Here is a 17,405-nt window from a genome sequence, read left to right as displayed (position 1 = left end):
GTCCAGGTTCTCTAGTTTGCCTGCGGTCTCACTGTGTGTAGTTGGTCGCGCTGTTGCGGCACAGTTCGTAATTCAGTTTTTGGGTGCTCAGAAAAGAAAGAATGGCTGCATATGACTTTGAGAAAGAGATTGACTTGAGACTAGGTTCTGGTGGGTGCGTTTCGGGCAGGGTGTGCCAGGGGGGTCGCAGCATGGATCAGAAAGCGTTGCTTCTGGACGGAATAGTAGTAAAAGACGGCCACGTCGAAGTCGATTTGCGAGCTATCCGGGACAGAGATCTCCTAAAACAAAATGTATTGACCCTCTCGGACATGCTGACAGCTTTGGTGTATTCCTTGATGGTGGAGTACTCACAAGGACAGCTTTCAGATTTGTGCTTGACCGAGGTCACACCCGCGACAGAAGCTGGACGGGCGCAACAGCTGGACTCGAAGCTGGTGGGATATTTGCTACTGACTGGCAGGTGCTGCATAGCCCCTGAGTCCATCGCTGTCTTGGAGGAGGTCATGGACACACGGTTCTATCCTTGTAGCGCTCTGGACGTGCCCCGAAATGGACAGACAGTGTGTCTACTTACCGGCAGAATGCATTCCGTTAGCTTGCGCACCAAGGTACCCTCCGTCATTAACTGGGACGATGACGCGCGTCTGAAAACCCCACCAGACATATCAGTAAAGTGAGACACACGGCTAACCACTTGGCTACATTGGTAACCACTTGGGCATATTGGTAACCACTTGGGCATATTGGTAGTCAATTGGTGAATGTCGTTTAGATTTGTGAGCATAGCGCAAGGTTGTTCAGGCGACCCAATGGAAATGTCCATAACGGCACGGGTTCCGTCCATGTCTCTCGTGACGGACCGGTTTGTCGGCCTCTTAGGTCTTTTGGCGAACGGCGTTTTGGATGTATGGTGTGTGGTTCCGTCTTATTTACTTTACAATCAATGGTCAGAGGTTGATGCGGCTGTCGTCCCGAGACAAGGGGCCTATGACTTGTTTCTCGACAACTACGTTAAGCTCTTTCCCGGTCTACATCCCTATGTTGTAGAGCTTTTTTTGCTCTCGGTGGCGTGTTCAATTATTGAACATGAGTCCAGTCGCGAGTCCAGTCGTGAGTCCAGTCGTGAGTCCAGTCGTGAGTCCAGTCGTGAGTCTGACCACGAGATGACTGCAATCAGCCGAAAACTTGTTCCTGTTGTCAGCATTCAGCCTTTGAACGCGTCCTGTCAGGACGCGTTGATAAAACTAGGGTCATTGCTGGGCTGCCATAACCCCGGTGGCTCATCCCATCCCATCGGCTCAGCCCATGGAATTCTCACGTTTACAAATCACTACAAGGATGCCCAAATCATTGTCGGAGCCCAAATCATTGTCGGAGCCGGGGGGAACATTGCGTTGAGTGTGCGTGACGACTTCTTCAGTGGGGGCGCAATGATCGTACTCGGACGAATTGCCGAACGGTAAGAGAAACCCTCCCTTACCATCTGGAAAATAATTTGAAAAGGTGGTAATCTCCTGGTGGTTAATTGACTGTTAGTAGGACATTAGTTGATATTAGCATCCAAGCGGACTTTGATGAATGTTTGGAGCCAAGTAAGCAACTGGTGCCTGATGTACGTTCATTCGTCAACATTATGTTTCCTCACTTGACGGGGGCTAATGTTCCATCGGCCCCTGAATGCCCTCGCTGGTCGCAAGATGCCTATAAGCGCTACTTGCTTTGTGGGATCGCCGCGATAAAGCCCTTGGTGGAGACATTTACCATGCTAAGGTGTGTCAGCGAAATATCTAATGCGGATGTAGACCACATTTCTGCCCTGTGCCAGTCCCGACTGAGGCGCAAGAGACCAGCCGAGCATCAACCGCTCCTGGAGGCCGTCGTCAAGGTAACCCAGCGCCGTAAACGGGGAACAAGCCTGGCCTCCGTTCTGACGTACTTCAAACAAGCACTCCACGGCATTTCCCAAATTGACGGGGAGCAACTAACGTTCATTGCGGACCAGGTCGTGCAAGACTGCGGCACTAACAAGGTAAACGCCGCTGACTTGATTGAGTATGCCAATGATTCCGGCTTCATTCTCAAACTAGGCAACGATACCTACAAGGTGCCATAACCGTCGATTGGCCACCGGCCCACAACCCCATCGGTCTATCGAAACAGACCCACCGATCTGACCACCGATCTGACCACCGGTAGGACTCTCACGTGTTCGCAGTACTTCCTCTCTCGATCTGTACGTGGGCGTGTTCTCTGCTCGATCTGTACGTGGGCGTGTTCTCTGCTCGATCTGTACGTGGGCGTGTTCTCTGCTCGCATCCTCCCGATCCCAGTTTGTGATAAAAAGTCCCCAAAAAGTCTCATTCACGATTCCCGTCGGCAGAGTACCAAATATCCACGCCATTGTAATCGCTGATGACCTGAAGCGGTATCCCTATTCCCTTGACCATTTGTTCCCATTTTTCCGGCTGTTTGCAGTACACAGTGACCAGCGTAATATGCGACAGGCGTGAACCAACTTGTTTTACCGCGTCTTCTAGCTCCTGGCGAGAGATAACCAGAGATGTGTCCCGGCACCTGCGCCCAGTGTAGTACGCATCGTCTGCGGGCATTCCGGTACCATTCTGGTCCTCGCCATTTTCCTGGTCACCCTCATACTCCTGGTCATCGGCAGTTGCTTGGCGGACGGCGTTTGTGTATTGGTCTGTGCGTTCGTCTTTGTAGTCTGTGAAGACGGGCTGAGACTCGCCGGGTGCGAAGAGTAGTTGGTGGATTTGGGTGGAAGCAGCGATGGAGCGAATTGCGGACCAGAGCGCGATAGGGGTGAACGGGTCTAGCGGTCCCTCGGCGAGGGCCAGTTGAAGCTCTTGGTGGTTCCCGGCGTCCTCCCACTCCAGATCTGTGTGACCCAAACAAAAGGGCCGGCCCACGCCGTCGGGCCAGGTCCCATACATGTTGGTGCTCTGGATCAGTTGCTCGAAGAGCGGGTGGCTCGCCATCTCGCCCATGAACCCTACGGGTACCCCCAAGCCCGCCACCGATAATTGCGCATTGAACGAGCCTGACGCCGGCCTCCGGTTGCCAGTCGCTTTCGTACTCAACGTCGCGCGCACCAACCGCGTCGTGTCCCAATTGTACCGCACCCGGCGGCTTCCGACCTCCGCCTCCACACCCGCCGCCGCCTTCGCCACCGCACTAGACTGAAATACATCCCGAAGCATCACGCTGAGGCGCCCGCCGGTGTCTACTTGCTCGCCGGTGGCCACTTTGATGGTTGCAGGGTCGAAAGCACCGATCGGCTTGATAATGCCGTCGACCTGCATTGCACCTGTATCCATGTGAGCTAGGGTGATGGACGAAATGGCAGACGACGAAACCTTAGTCGACAAAGGGGCACTCGTCGACCAGGACTCGGTCGACGACAAGCTCAAAGACTCCACGTGTTCACCCCCCGCTGCCGGGCCCGTCTTCGCCGCCCTAAGTTCCAGTGCACGGGGCCTCCATGAACCACCCCTCTCCGATTCACTCACATCTTCTTTAGCTAGTACGCGGCTTTCGCCCGTATCAAGTTCTACGCCCTGAGTACCAACGGGGCTCGTTACAGGCATTAGGGCCTGAAGCCGCGTCTGGGACGCCACCAACCCAGTAGCAGGCGTGCCAGAGGTTGGCCTTTCCCGGGCCCGGTCGTCAGAGCTGGCAGCCGCCTTCAGGGTCACAGTGTTTCGGGTAAGAGTCTCGCCTGAACTCGACTCTCCTGACTCAGCTTGTTCGGCGGCTCTGACACTCACCATGCGTTTGTAGTCCTTGATCAGCAGGTCCTCTATAGGCAGCTTCTGCGGTTGGAGAAGGTAGTCAATAACGGCAGTGATCCGGTCGCTTTCATCTAACTCATACAAGCCGTTCAGGAACGGCTGAAGCTGTTTGTTCCAGAGATTATTGATATCCTCATCGTCTGGACTGGCGACCGTCTGGACTTGCGTTTCATTAGCCCATGCAAACAGATCGACTGGAGCATGTATCTGTCCAACCGCCGTCGCGACAGACACACCGACCCGCTTTGCCGCAACCTCCATTTTGCCTGGCGCAAGGATCGATCCGGCGTCTTCCAGCATCCGTGTCATAAGGAGTTTGGCGTATACCTTCAACCTCCTGGCAGACGCCGGCGGAAACGGCGGAGCCACCACGTCACGCAGCAATTGTTCGATTGCCAACCACGGTGCCGTCGGCCACGGTGCCGCCGGCAATGGTGCCACCGGCAATGGTTCCGATTTGATGGAATCTATTATCGATTCCACTTTCTCGTTCACTTCAGACAAGTAATCGCTGTCCACTTCGTTTCGGATTGTCGTCGGAAACTCCTCAACAGTGAGCGGCGACCAAGGAGCCAGCTTCAGCCCTGAAGAAGTGTCACCGCCATCGCTAAACCCTATCTCGCTGATCCAGTCCCACACTTTTCGACCAATAAGGGTATCAATGTAATGTAGACTGTCCTGCTGTACTCTGTCCTGCTGTGCTCTGTCCTGCTGAACGCCATTCGGCACACCGCCATCTTGTCCTGCCAGGGATAGCGTTATCAGTACGCTGCATAGTAGTCTTCTCATTCCAAAAGAGGAATTTTGTCAAAAAGAGGAACTTTCTCAAGCGCGGATAAATTTCGTATTGATCTCTTTCGGCTAGAGTGTGTGCCGAGGGCTGATTTGCTGGATCTACACTCCAGCATCCAGACCTAGATATTTTAGTTCAGATACTAGAACAAGGCGGTGCCTTTAGGAACTACTTCACCGTTTTTACCGGAATGCGACGAACGATCCGGGTACAGGACTTACGCAGTCTCGGACACGAGGCCATCCGGTCAGAATTTATGGAAAGGGTGTGCAGCGTTCCCACAGCTGTGCGAGACCAAAAAAAATGAAGAGCTGCAAAATAACAACAACTTCAGGGCATTTGTGGATGTTCGGGAAATTTGATGGTGTCGGTGCTGGTTTGACAGGTGGTTGGATATATGAAGCGCGCCGTGTGAATGACGTGTGTGTCTTTATCTCGGAATATAGGAGGGAGTACTTGTCACGATCCCGCCTGGGCCATTCCTTCCGGTGGTCGAACACCATTCGAACCGTGCCGATTTCGCTTCGACAATTTCGTCCTTCTTCAACTTTTCGACGCGGTCGAACGTGTGTGCTGCAGTACGTCGCCTTGGCTCCTGTTCTGCGGCTTGTGGTGACAGAGTGCGTCATGTTGCCGGGTGTGCGAGCACAGCAGAACTTACACTCCGCAACTCTGAACCACTCCGGCTGGTTGCTCCAGGCGATCCTTGCCCTCCACATCTAGGAATGCATCGCGGACCCTGGGTTTTTATTCACCCGTTTTTGTCGCCCTTCAAGTAACAGTTGAAGAAGAGGAGCCGGCCTTCTCAATAAGCGGCACAGAGAAACTACCCCGCCCCGCAAGTGACGAACCAGAGTGGCGGTATCAGCAGGGAACGTTAGAAGTGACCGAAACTGGGTCTGTTGGGGTCGCGCCTCGGTACAAGGGCGACGACGATGAAGCTGAGCATCGTTGCGGAGAGGCACGGTTTCGGTTGTACAAACCGAAGGAAGATGCCAAGCAAGCAGGATCGCATAAGTATGAGCTAACCCGTCGGAGCTGCATGTCTAGGGCAGAGGGTCTAACGTTTGATCCGAAATCGCAGAGAGAACTAGACAAAGTCGTTGACGACGTTGCTTTGAGAATGGACACTAAGCCACCGAGTGTAAGCCTTCTGGTAGAAGTAACACATCGGCGTGAACACATCCGGAAGGTCTAACGACGTAACCCAGAGGACTTAGAAGGATTCATTGACAGACTGCACGAAACAAGAGTTTTGATCGGCGACGAGAGGTCTGGGCGGTGAGGGAAGAGTTGGTAGGTTACAATGGCCGAGTGAGGAGTTGTTAGGTTACAGTGGCCGAGTGACCCGTATACCTTGTATGAAGAGCTGGACTGCCTTTCGCAGAGCATTCGGAGAATGTGTAGGCGCGCGGATTGGCATTGCTTTTGAGTATCTATTGTCGTTGACGCAGAGCAAGGTCCCGCTCAATGAGAACAGAACTGCTGATGACTTCGCGGACCTATTGCAATGGATGATGACGAAGAGCAAGACAAGCCAGAAACTACGGAGGAAGGACAGCGAAAGAGCCTACCCTGCGGTAGCTGTTAGTGAGAGGGTGTGTAGCAACTGCCACAAGAGGGCTCAGGAGGCAAAGGATTGTCGGGTTCAGGCGTTTGACAGTGATATGGCAGCTTGAGAATCGAGATGTACCGGCAACCAACTGATTATTAGCACACAGACGCTGAACTCAAGGAAGGCCCTTTACGACGCGTGTTTAGAGCGGCGACGAAGATCAATCAGGTGGAAGGAAGAAGCGCACGGTCGACAAGGAACGCCGAGAAAGGAAAAAGACGAGTGCTCGACCGGGCGCGGTCATTGAAGATGGCGAATTGCGGGAAGCTACCCAGGTGGCCAAGTTTGCAGACACGTTAGAAGCTGCGAGAGTCACGAAATGGGTGATGCTGAATGAAGTAGTGGTGGAAGCACTTTTAGACACGGGCGCAACTGCGTCTATCGTGAGTACCGGCCTGGCTCGTCAGCAGTTAAGTTTAAAGGAGATTGGGGCTGGTGCCATCAGAGGCTTTTTTACCAGGAAGAAAGTGGCGTTGGGACTTGTTGCAGAAACACTCGAAGTGTTGATTACGACCGAGGACTGGCAGAACACGGCATAGTGTAGAGTACATGGGAAGCGGGTGAAGCACTTGTTGAGGCCGCTAGGGCCGGAGTTGCGAGAGGTACCAGGTAAACAGATAGACGACATGTTGAGCATGGGTGTAATACAACCTAGTAATACGTCATGGGGAGCGAGGCCCGTGTTTGTGTGCGAGAAGACTGGTGAGTGGAGAATCTGTATTGACTACCGAACGTTGATTAAGGGAATGATCTTAAAGGCCTACCCGATACCGTTGCTGTGGGAGCAACTACAGCTGGCGGCGGGTCACAAGTATTACGTGTGTCTAGACTGTAATCATGGCTTTTGGAATGTACCCCTGGGGGCGGGAAGCCGGCAGTTTACTGCGTTTGTCGCATAGGGGCACATTCGAACACAGCGTGATTCCGTTTGGTGTTAAGAACTCACCTATCCTGTTTCAGCAGGTGATGGATCGCGTCTTCGAAGGAAGCAACAATGTCGATGTGTACATTGACCATATTGTAGTGTACGCTAATGATTTGGAAACGTTGCTTGGGCGTCTGGAGGAGGTGCTCGGGGGCGCTGCAAAGACGGCTTGTTTCTTAAGCTGAAGAGTACGTCAAGCAAGAAGCGAAGCCGTTGGGGCGGCTCATTGTGAGCGAGGAAGGCATCCGGTTGGATACGAAGAAGGTAGACGTGATGAGAGTACAAGCAATGTAAGGGAGCTGAGGTCGTTCTTAGGTTCTGTAACTTACCTCAAGACACACATTCCTCAGTTCGCTAGTAGAGTCGCCCAGCATAGCACCAATCGTCCGATGAAGCCAGGGACACCGGCACAGCCTGCGTCGATGAGTTAGTTTCACTGGAGTTGATTGGGCCTGTGGCTGGGGCAGTTTGCTATCTGGTAGTGGTCATTGATCGTGCAACCCGGTTCGTGGTAGCTGCAGTGGCTACTGACAAGAGAGTGTCAACGGCAGCAGAAGTGTTCAGAGACTGTTGGTATAGGTACTTCGGAGCACTGCTAGCTGTGTTGGTTGACGGAAGTATTGAGTTCAAGGGGGAGTTCCTCGACTTGGTTCAAAAGAGTTGGAAGTGCAGGCTGTATGTGACGGCTCCGTACCGACCTCAGGGTAACGGTGTCAACGAGTCTGGTCACTGGGGGTGATCGAAGGCTTTGTACGGGGCGGATGTACGGAGTGGTTCAGACTTGCGCGAGGCTGTAAGTTCTGCCGTTGTGCGAGCACACCCGGCAACATGACTCACACCACTTTGGTGGGACTGACGCGAGGTACTCAAATGAGCTGCCTTTGATGCGGCCGGAAGCTGTAAGAGTAGATGCACTTCTGGAGTTGCGTTTCCCAACTACGCTGAAATATCTGTCAGTGGGTTTGGATAACCACGCTGAAACACAGGTCACTGGTGCCACCGTGGAAGTTCAATACCACTTTCATTCTCAGTCGCTCCGGGACGCACACCTTGCCAGTCACAGCCTGCCGCCACCACTTGCCATCCTTCCTAACTCCAAGCACTCCGTGCGGCTCCAGCTGCCGGTACTCTCTCCTGAAGTCCTCTTCCGACACCAGGTGTTTTCCCAGTCGGGTCACATAACCTATCACTCTACCACCCAAAGCCATTGCCTCGATCTTTGCGTCGCACTCTTCAACTTCGGTTACGTACCACAAGAGCCAGTTCGACGTGTTGTTGTTCTCTCCCCACAAGAACTCCAGGATGAACCTGCCTTTCTTGACCAACTCGGACAGTGGGGCAGTGTACTCGGCGAATCGCGGGATGAAGGGTTCCCAACAGCTCCTAGGAAGCTCTGCAGTTCCTTCCTTCAGGTGAGGGCGGCGGCATTGAGAACGTTGCCTATCTTCCGCGCGCTATCCCTTGCCGCCCAATCTTGTGACGGAGGTACTTTACTTCGGGTTTGAGCCAGTCGCTCTTGTCTAGCCTGAGGTAGAAGCCTCTCTCCCTGCACAGTCGCAAGATCTTCTCCAACCCCTGCATCATCTCCGGCACCGTGTCCGCCGCGATGATGATATCATCAATGTAACACAGAGTGCGATCTTCCAGCATGCTTGCTCTTCTCCGCTATCGGCACATTCCAGAATCCCATATCGAGAGTCGTGAAGTGCTGACGGTCTGCTGCGGCCCTCGGGTGCTCCCATATTCGGGGCAGCAGATACGAGTCGGCAGTCACGCTTTGGTTCACCCTTCGGTCATCCAAAACGCACTCCGACTCGCCCGTCTCCTTCTTCTCGAAGTGCGGCGCGGCGGCACTCGCTTTTCGAAGGACGGATGACTCCGAGCTTCAGCTGCTTCTCCACTTGCTTCTCCAACTCGGCCCGCAGCTCAGACTCGAGATGTCTAAACCTCGCTTTGTACGGCTTGCCGCCTGCCTAGAAACATGCCTCATACTTGACGCACCTTAGGGTTCTCCCATACGTCTCTGTATGCGACCAGCAGATTCCACAGCTCATCCCTCAGGCTCTGGTCCAGGTGTCCCGTGCCCTCCACGAATATCTGCCGCTGCCTCTCGAAGGGATCCTCCGACTGCTCCTCTACTATTGGTGGCTGCTCTTTGTACTTCTCCGCAATCCGTATCTCATCAACTGCGCCGCCAGGACCAACGCCTTCCCGGACCTTCTCTCAACCAAACCAAACCGTTCCAATTCTCCCCCCCCCCGGAGGTTCGGGACCGATGGTTGGTCATGCACCACGAACTCTACTTCGTCCGTCTCGCCGTGCACTGTCACCGGTGCTCCGTCACGGGTAGTGGTCCTGAACCCAGCACTGTGCTTACTTGCTGTCGGCGCTGCGACACTCTTACGCCAGCGCGACTGCAATCCTCTCTACTCAGCAGGCTTACCTCTACGCCTGTATCCTGCTGGAACTCAATCTCGACCCCCCTTACCGAAATTTCGGCAGTCTCTCGACTCTCCAGCCACGGTTCCCACAACTCGTGACTCCAGCGTCATGTCCTCTGTCGGCTCATTCCGACTTTTCGCGCCCCTGGACCGTCACTCTGCATTACCTTCTCGACTGCGACCAGACTTCTGAATCAGACTTGGTCCTCACTCAGAAAGAAAGTCACCATGTGCAAGGAAGACTTTTGCAGAAGTTTCAATGCATAACGTTCAGATCAAATGTAAATAAAAAGTTCCCGAAAAAAAGTCCCATATGAAATCCAGTGCAGTGACCGACCGTGAGTGGGTTAGGGGTGCAACACACCGTGACCAGCGGTTGCAGGGTTCGCGGCGTCGGCCAATGACGTCCAGTAGCATTCCCACCAGGCAGCTAAAGAGTTCCCGCAGTCTGGAGAGCTCTTTAGCGTATAGGCTTGCTTCTGGGTCGCCTCTTCGTGCGGCTTCTGGGTCGATCTCTGGTTTGTCAAATGCTTGTAGAGTACTCCAAGAGAAGGCTGAATGTCTGTGATGTTGAGGGAGAAACCCTCATTTCCACCGAAGCACTCCACCGCTGGTTTGAGCCATTCTCCTTCAGAGAAGATCGACCAGAGAGAATCCTCGGTAACCGCACCGTCTTCGCAGTGGTCTGGCATACACAACGGCTGGCCGCCGACTAGCGAGGCCAGTTTGAGCGTTTTCATGGTAGGTAGCATGGTGCTGCTGGGGTTGAGTGAGGGAAGGACGGACACCGGCGTCCACAAGGCTTCCCAGATGTCGTCTACTTTCAGGCGCTGGATTTTCGGGAGCAGCTGCTCCAGCAACGCCTTGTCCTTAGGCGCCAACCCTTGCTCGACGAAATCGTCGAAGTCAAGAGTGCTGTCCGGGCTCGTGGATAGCTGCGCATAAGCTTTAGCCAAGTAGTATTTGAACCAGCCGCCAAACAGATTGCCGGACACACCCGTGTTGGGGGTCACGGAATCGGAAACGTGGTTGTAGTCTAAGATGTAGCGCTTGATCAATTTCTGCACACTCTGCGCCATCTCGGTCTTGTTCTGCCTCAGCACAGCACCGTTAAACTCGTTGATATCGTTCACCAAAGGACCCACAGAGGCGTTTGCCAACTCCAGCCACTCGAGCAACGGCGAGCTCAGCTCCTCCTCGTCCTTCAAGACGTTGTCGTACGTGCCCGACGCAATAAACTGGCTGGCAAGAGAAAAGCCATTCAGTTTGGCGTCTTTGAACAGGTACATGTCTTCAAGCGCAGAGGGAACCTCCTCCATGTTCAGCAAGTTCTCCCACAAGTACGCGCCGAAACCCGTCTCCACCAACTCCTGCCGAATACTCTGCAGTGCCACGTCGGCGGTGTGGGAAGCAAACACACCGTCCAGATGCGCGCCTGAGTCGTTCTCCGTGGTCTCGCTGCTGTCCTTGACCTCACTTCTGTCTTTGTCCACGTCGGTGGCGACGACGTTCTGGGGAACCGTCATACGGTCATTAACACTTACCTTGTAAACTTCCGCGCTCGTTTGGCGAACAGTGCCAGTCCAACGTGACTGCCGAGTGCTCCGTTCAACCGCGGCTCCCGCGGAAAGAGGCTTGACCTTGAGATTCGCAGCGAAGGCAGCGGTACCAATGATAAAAGCAACTACCTTCATCTTCCACACTTGTCAAGCGAAATCTTCCACACTTGTCTAATGAAAAAAAATTGCTTTGAGAGACGTGTGACGCGTGCGATTGAGCCGTTAGTGTTCCGGCCGGCCCCTCGATAAACCCTCTACCGTCGGTTCGTTTTGAGCCCCTTGCTCTGTGAGTCATCCAGGGACATAACGATCTCAATAGAAATTTCTATACATGTTTTTCCTGTCCACCATTCAACGAAAGACTGAATGTAAGACAACTTATCATGGCAGAACGCCTATCAATACCTGACCAAAAATGGCAGCATATAAACCAACTGCTTACGTCAAACAGCCTACAACTAACCAAACGAGCTGCGCAAACACTGGCATACTACAAACATCAGACAACTGACTGACGATACGCAAACTACAACGTTAACGATACCGAAATACTGTACACCAGAGCATTAACCATCAAAACGGTTTACCATAGCCACCGGTGAGCCACTAAAGCTCTTTCTGGATGCTTCAAACCAAGATGCCGGACTTATCTTAAAACAACTGATAATACACTAATGACGGTATCACTACCACTTCCGACGGTATACAATTATGTCAATACAAACGAAGCTCAAGGAGCGTACATGACAGCCAGAACTGATCTACAACTATTCACAGACAACGCGCCCAAACGCTGGCGAGCCCAAATAAAATAACTACTCAAACAGGTGTTCGCCCGCAAGATTAAAACACTTCTACGCACAACGGGCTCGAAGATAACGTATCACTATATTCAAGGCAAACTGAATCCGGCCGACGAGACGAACAAACAAAACCGGAACGCCAAACAATGACTCACAAAAATTTCCGCACACAAGCACACACTATACCGTACATATCCGTACCCAGTATCGAACACAAAACCAGCATCGAACACCGTCTTCGACCACAATCGCTAAAGACAGATCTAGATCGCACACATGTCCGGCCACAATCCTCAGATCTAGATCAAGATCTAGATCTCGATCTTCGCCTTGAAATACCAGAAAAAAAGACAAATGATATCAGCAATGGCGCTACCCCGGCCCCCTCATCCACCATGGACGAATCACTCTCCGCGATTGTTCAGAGGACCTTGAAAGTCTGCGTTCCGTTCAATTGGCGAATCCCCCCTGCCGTTGCCGATCCCCTGATCCCCATTCGCCCCTTGCACCGAGCACACGACAGCTCGGTAACGCCGTGTGGTTGGTTAGCAGGTTACAAGCACCCAATGCGACAGGCAGGCCTGAAGGGTCAGGAATTGGTTTGATCGCCCACTCCAGCCATAGGCACAGACTGACCCCATCGTCACGGAACGTACCCAACCAGAGAGGTGTGCAGGGAAAGGATGTGGGAAAGACAGCCAAGACCAATCATCCTGCTGAAGACCACAGATCATTTGTGTCCAAGGTACAGATCATATGTAAATAAAAGTTCCCGAAAAAAGTCCCACATGAAATCCCTTGACCAGAACAGTTAGTTAGTCGTGGTTGACCAGACCAGTCAGTCGTGGTTGACCAGACCAGAGTGGTTGACTGTGGTTGACCAGACCAGAGTGGTTGACTGTGGTTGACCAGACCAGAGTGGTTGACTGTGGTCTAGTTAATTACGAAGCTGGCCTCATCTCCTCTCCGGTAGCATTCCAACCAGTTAGCCACAGACTTGCCGCAGTCAATCGAGTATTCCTTTAACATGTGATCTTGCTTCTGGGTCGACTCTTCGTGCAGCTTCTGGGTCGGTCTCTGGTTTGTCAAATGCTTGTAGAGTACTCCAAGAGAAGGCTGACTGTCTGTGATGTTGAGGGAGAAACCCTCATTTCCACCGAAGCACTCCACCGCTGGTTTGAGCCATTCTCCTTCAGAGAAGATCGACCAGAGAGAGTCCTCGGTAACCGTACCGTCTTCGCAGTGGTCTGGCATACACAACGGCTGGCCGCCGGCGAGCGAGGCCAGTTTGAGCGCCTTCATGGTAGGTAGCATGGTGCTACTGGGGTTGAGTATGGGAAGGACGGATACCGGGGTCCATAGGGCCTTCCAGATGTCGTCTGCGTCCATGTTTTGGATTTTCGCGAGTAGCTTCTCGAGCCGCGCCTTGTCTCTTGCCGTCAAGCCTTGTTCGAGGAAATCTTCGAAGTTGAGCGTACTGTCCGCGCCCGTGGTTAGCTGCACATAAGCTTTAGCCAAGTAGTACTTGAACCAGCCGCCGACCAGATTGCCCGACACGCCCGTGTTGGGGGTCACGGAATCGGAAACGTGGTTGTAGTCTAAGATGTAGCGCTTGATCAATTTCTGCACACTCTGCGCCATCTCGGTTTTGTTCTGCCTCAGCACAGCACCGTTAAACTCGTTGATATCGTTCACCAAAGGACCCACAGAGGCGTTCGCCAACTCCAGCCACTCGAGCAACGGCGAGCTCAGTTCCTCCGCGTCCTTCAAGACGTTGTCGTACGTGCCCGACGCAATAAACTGGCTGGCAAGAGAAAAGCCATTCAGTTTGGCGTCTTTGAACAAGTACAGGTCTTCAGGTCCAGAAGGAACCTTGTCCATGTTCAGCAAGATCGCCCACACGTACGCACCGAAACCCGTCTCCACCAACTCCTGCCGAACACTTTGCAGTGCAACGTCCGCGGTGTGGGAAGCAAACACGCTCTCCAGATCTGCGGCTGACTCGCTCTCCGTGATGTCGTCGACCTCACTGCTGTCCTTGACCTCACCGTTGTCTTTGGCAGCGTCACTGGCGATGACGTCATGAGCGCCCGTGCTACGGTCATTAACACTTACCTTGTAAACGTCCGCACTCGTTTGGCGAACAGTACCGGTCCAGCGTGACTGCCGAGTGCTTCGTTCAACCGCAGCTCCCGCGGAAAGAGGCTTCACTTTGAGATTGGCAGCGAAGGCGGCGGTACCAATGATAAAAGCAGCTACCTTCATCTTCAACACTTGTTAAGCGGAAAAAAAAAAGTAGTTTTGAGAGACGTGGGCAGCAACCTTCCGCACGATGCTACGGCAACATCTTGGCAACGCTCACACTTCTCCACTCACACTTTGGTGTTGTATCTGAGCCAAAACAAGTCGACGAGATTAAAAAAACTGGTTTGCCCTGTTTTGCCAGCACAGATGTCCATATCACAAGCGGAACTCACAACATCAACACTTGGATGCTATCGGATATCTACCCCCCTTTGACAGGAAGTTGAATGTACGAAGCACGTGATCCGCCGGTGTGAATAACATGTCTGCCTTTGTTCTCGGGAGCGAACGCGGGATTACCTGGCATGATGGCACCCAGGTCATTCTTGCCGCTGACCACCAGACGCAGCTGCTCCCCAGGGTAGAACACCATTCCAATCGGCAACATATCGATTTCGACTTCTACAATTTCGCCCTTCTTCAACTTTTCGACACGATCGAACGTGTGTGCTGGAACGGTGTCGGTGGAAAGTTGTTTGTCAAGATGGCGAGCAGAGACCCTCAAACGGCCATTGGAGCCCTTGTATCTCAAAACGGAGGCGCCGTGTTCAGTAAGGTCTCCCATAATTGCGCCTTGATTGGGCACAAGGAATTGTGCAAGATGGTTGCCTCGGCAGTCCAGCTTTTGAACTAGAACAAACAAATCCATGTCGTCTGCTCCTTCAGCCTCCACCCAGAGATGCACCTTGGGGTAACCTACTACCACAGTTTCCTTCTCGAACCGAACAATGAATGACACTTTTCCCGGGTCGCTGCTATTGGGATCCGATAAGTCGAGACCGGTCTCAGTGCAGTACGTCGCCTTCAGCTCCTGTTCTGGGGCTTGTGGTGACAGAGTGCGTCTCATGCCATCCAGGTAGTATTTTACGTCGGTGATGTCACCCGGAGGGAAACTCTCGGCTGGTTGCTCCAGGCGATCGTTGCCCTCCAGATCTAGGACTGCATAGCGGACCTGGGGGGTTTTAGCCCACCCGTTTTTGTCGCCCTTCAAGTAATAGTTGAAGAAAAGGAGCCGGTCTTCGGTACTGTGGGCATCGTAGTAGTCCGGCCACTCCTGTGAGTTGTGGATCCGAAGCCACTTCGCTTCCGATGCCATTCTTCTCCACGCTCGGAAGGTGCCCTGAGTATGTAGAGTATTGGAATAGCTGGCAACAACATACGCCGGCACAATTATCCTGTCAAACTTCGGAATCTTGTCCGCCCACACAGAATTGTTGGCCAGCGGATTTCTTAGAGCTTCTTCGTACACATCTTCACGCAGTGCGCTAGCATTCGCATTAACGTGATTGATCTGCAGGCGTTTGGTGAAGGCTAGGTCAGGCATTCCCCCTCGCATACAGAGGTCGCGGTACGCGTCAGATAACCCCTCGTTGGGATTGATCGCTGCGAGATGCGGGGGCTGCTCAGCAGCAATGAACCACTGCGAGAACGCAAGGTAGGATGTACCACTCAGTGCCACCCTGCCATTGCACCAGTCTTGCGTAGCGAGCCATTCAATTAAGTCATACCCGTCACGCCCCTCCTGCGTTCCAATCATGTGTATGTTTCCTTCCGAGTGGGCGACACCCCGTGCATCCGGGTTGCAGACAGCATACCCCTGGGAGCACCAATACGCGGGATCAGGTCCTTCAAACTTGGCCAAACCCGAAAGCATGCTGTTATCCATGCCCAACACATTGAAGAGCTTCACTGTCCTGGGGGCCGTGCCGCCGCTTTTGCCGTAGGGGCTCCAGGCAACTATCACTGGCACCTTCTCCTGCCCCGTCGGACGAAATACGTCAACGTAGATCGTCACGCCATCCCGCATCCGGACCGCCGCATCCTTCTCAAAGACAATGGGCATAGGCAACGGCTTGAACATGGATGCCACCTGGTAACCGGCTTCTAGCACCCGGACTCCAGGCTCGAACCTACTCAATAGTCCATGCTCCCTACCGTCATCAACGTAATGGTAAACCGGCTCAAACACTTGCTGCCTCTTCACCTCCTCCATCTTGGCACGATTCTGGTAGTTGGTTAACACGATCTCAAAAGTGGTACTCGTGGGAGCGGGTGGTAGCGGGGGGTTTGGAATTTATGGTTATCTTGGGGCAGAAACAGGGACGCGAGGACCTCTGAGACGAAAACGGGCAGATAGACATAACGCTACCGGTCCGGCTGGGTTTTTGGGGGAGAAAGAACACTGTCATCATCCCACTAATACGTATAGTAAGTATCTGAGGGAGCGAGGGAGAGCTTGACGGCGTGAAGAGGTCAGTGACGCTAGGTCGGTAGGTTCACGAGGTTGATAGTAGCCAGACGCGCCCGGTTTCGAGCATGAGCTACTCAGCTCAACCTCTGAGATTGGGGCCCGACCGGCTCTGCCGCTAGCTTTTTATCTTTTTATGGGTTGAGGGACTTTCTACGAACGCATAGACCATTCAGCCCGCCGACCCGAATTCTACTCGGCTGGCGGTATCGGCAGGGTTATGCAGGGCCGTAAGAGGTTATGGACCAAGACTACCTGCGGCCTCACTAGGGAGGGATGCGAGCACGATCGTGTGCCGCTGGACGCAACGAGATAGTCGGGCCGAACAAAGGCCCGTTCAAGTGGGCGGGCGTCGGGACGGCAAGAAGGTCTCACGCGCCGGCCACAGGGTGGCGGTTGGAGTCCGCCAGGTGAGCAAGATGGCGTGAACGGGCCTACGGGGAAGGATGCCGAATGCTTCCGTGGGAGATGAGCCGGGTTAGACGGAGTGAGTCAAGTCTACTGCTTGCTGCCGCGTAGCGAGTTCCCACGGGGTGTCCGTTCGAGGAAGAGAGAGTGCTCGCTGGAATATAAGCGTGTTAATGAGTCGAAGCTGGCGGCGGATTTCTATCTGGATTTGGGACAGCGGCAGTCATCGGATATACTGCACCTTGGATATTTTTTCCGGTTTCTGGAACGCACCAAGGAGAGTAGAAACTTGACTGCCTTCGTCACACCATTCGGCCTCTGCGGGTTTAACGTGATATCCTTTGGGATCGTCGGCCGAGTTTCAACGCCAGGTTCTCTGCTATTCTGAAGCAGGCGGATTACATTGGCTTGGCTTACTTCACGAGGGCTGGCCACGCGAATGTCGGTTAACTCGCAGAGGTCGACAAATTGGCCGTAGCATTTGACTTCACCCTAGA

General features: G+C 53.4%; 5 protein-coding genes across 5 annotated transcripts; 1 reads left to right on the top strand and 4 right to left on the bottom strand.

The window, feature by feature from the left end:
* Positions 1 to 101: 101 nt before the first annotated feature.
* Positions 102 to 2,116, top strand: GNI_134350 (hypothetical protein; the record flags this gene model as incomplete). Its single annotated transcript, XM_011134029.1, has 3 exons — positions 102 to 676; positions 776 to 1,462; positions 1,543 to 2,116. 3 exons carry the CDS (start codon positions 102 to 104, stop codon positions 2,114 to 2,116), a joined length of 1,836 nt encoding a protein of 611 aa, XP_011132331.1.
* A 244-nt stretch (positions 2,117 to 2,360) lies between these two features.
* GNI_134340 (hypothetical protein) lies at positions 2,361 to 4,601 on the bottom strand (the record flags this gene model as incomplete). Its single annotated transcript, XM_011134028.1, has 1 exon — positions 2,361 to 4,601. One exon carries the CDS (start codon positions 4,599 to 4,601, stop codon positions 2,361 to 2,363), a length of 2,241 nt encoding a protein of 746 aa, XP_011132330.1.
* Positions 4,602 to 9,933: 5,332 nt separating this feature from the next.
* Positions 9,934 to 11,280, bottom strand: GNI_134330 (hypothetical protein; the record flags this gene model as incomplete). Its single annotated transcript, XM_011134027.1, has 1 exon — positions 9,934 to 11,280. The coding sequence occupies one exon, from the start codon at positions 11,278 to 11,280 to the stop codon at positions 9,934 to 9,936; it is 1,347 nt and encodes a 448-aa protein (XP_011132329.1).
* A 1,601-nt stretch (positions 11,281 to 12,881) lies between these two features.
* GNI_134320 (hypothetical protein) lies at positions 12,882 to 14,213 on the bottom strand (the record flags this gene model as incomplete). Its single annotated transcript, XM_011134026.1, has 1 exon — positions 12,882 to 14,213. The coding sequence occupies one exon, from the start codon at positions 14,211 to 14,213 to the stop codon at positions 12,882 to 12,884; it is 1,332 nt and encodes a 443-aa protein (XP_011132328.1).
* Positions 14,214 to 14,454: 241 nt separating this feature from the next.
* Positions 14,455 to 16,245, bottom strand: GNI_134310 (CocE/NonD family hydrolase; the record flags this gene model as incomplete). Its single annotated transcript, XM_011134025.1, has 1 exon — positions 14,455 to 16,245. One exon carries the CDS (start codon positions 16,243 to 16,245, stop codon positions 14,455 to 14,457), a length of 1,791 nt encoding a protein of 596 aa, XP_011132327.1.
* Positions 16,246 to 17,405: the final 1,160 nt, after the last annotated feature.

The sequence above is a fragment of the Gregarina niphandrodes genome, assembly GCF_000223845.1.
Source record: "Gregarina niphandrodes unplaced genomic scaffold scaffold00035, whole genome shotgun sequence".
Lineage (NCBI taxonomy): Eukaryota > Apicomplexa > Conoidasida > Eugregarinorida > Gregarinidae > Gregarina > Gregarina niphandrodes.
Note: the sequence above shows the minus strand (reverse complement) of the source record. Positions and strands in the feature narration are given on the sequence as shown.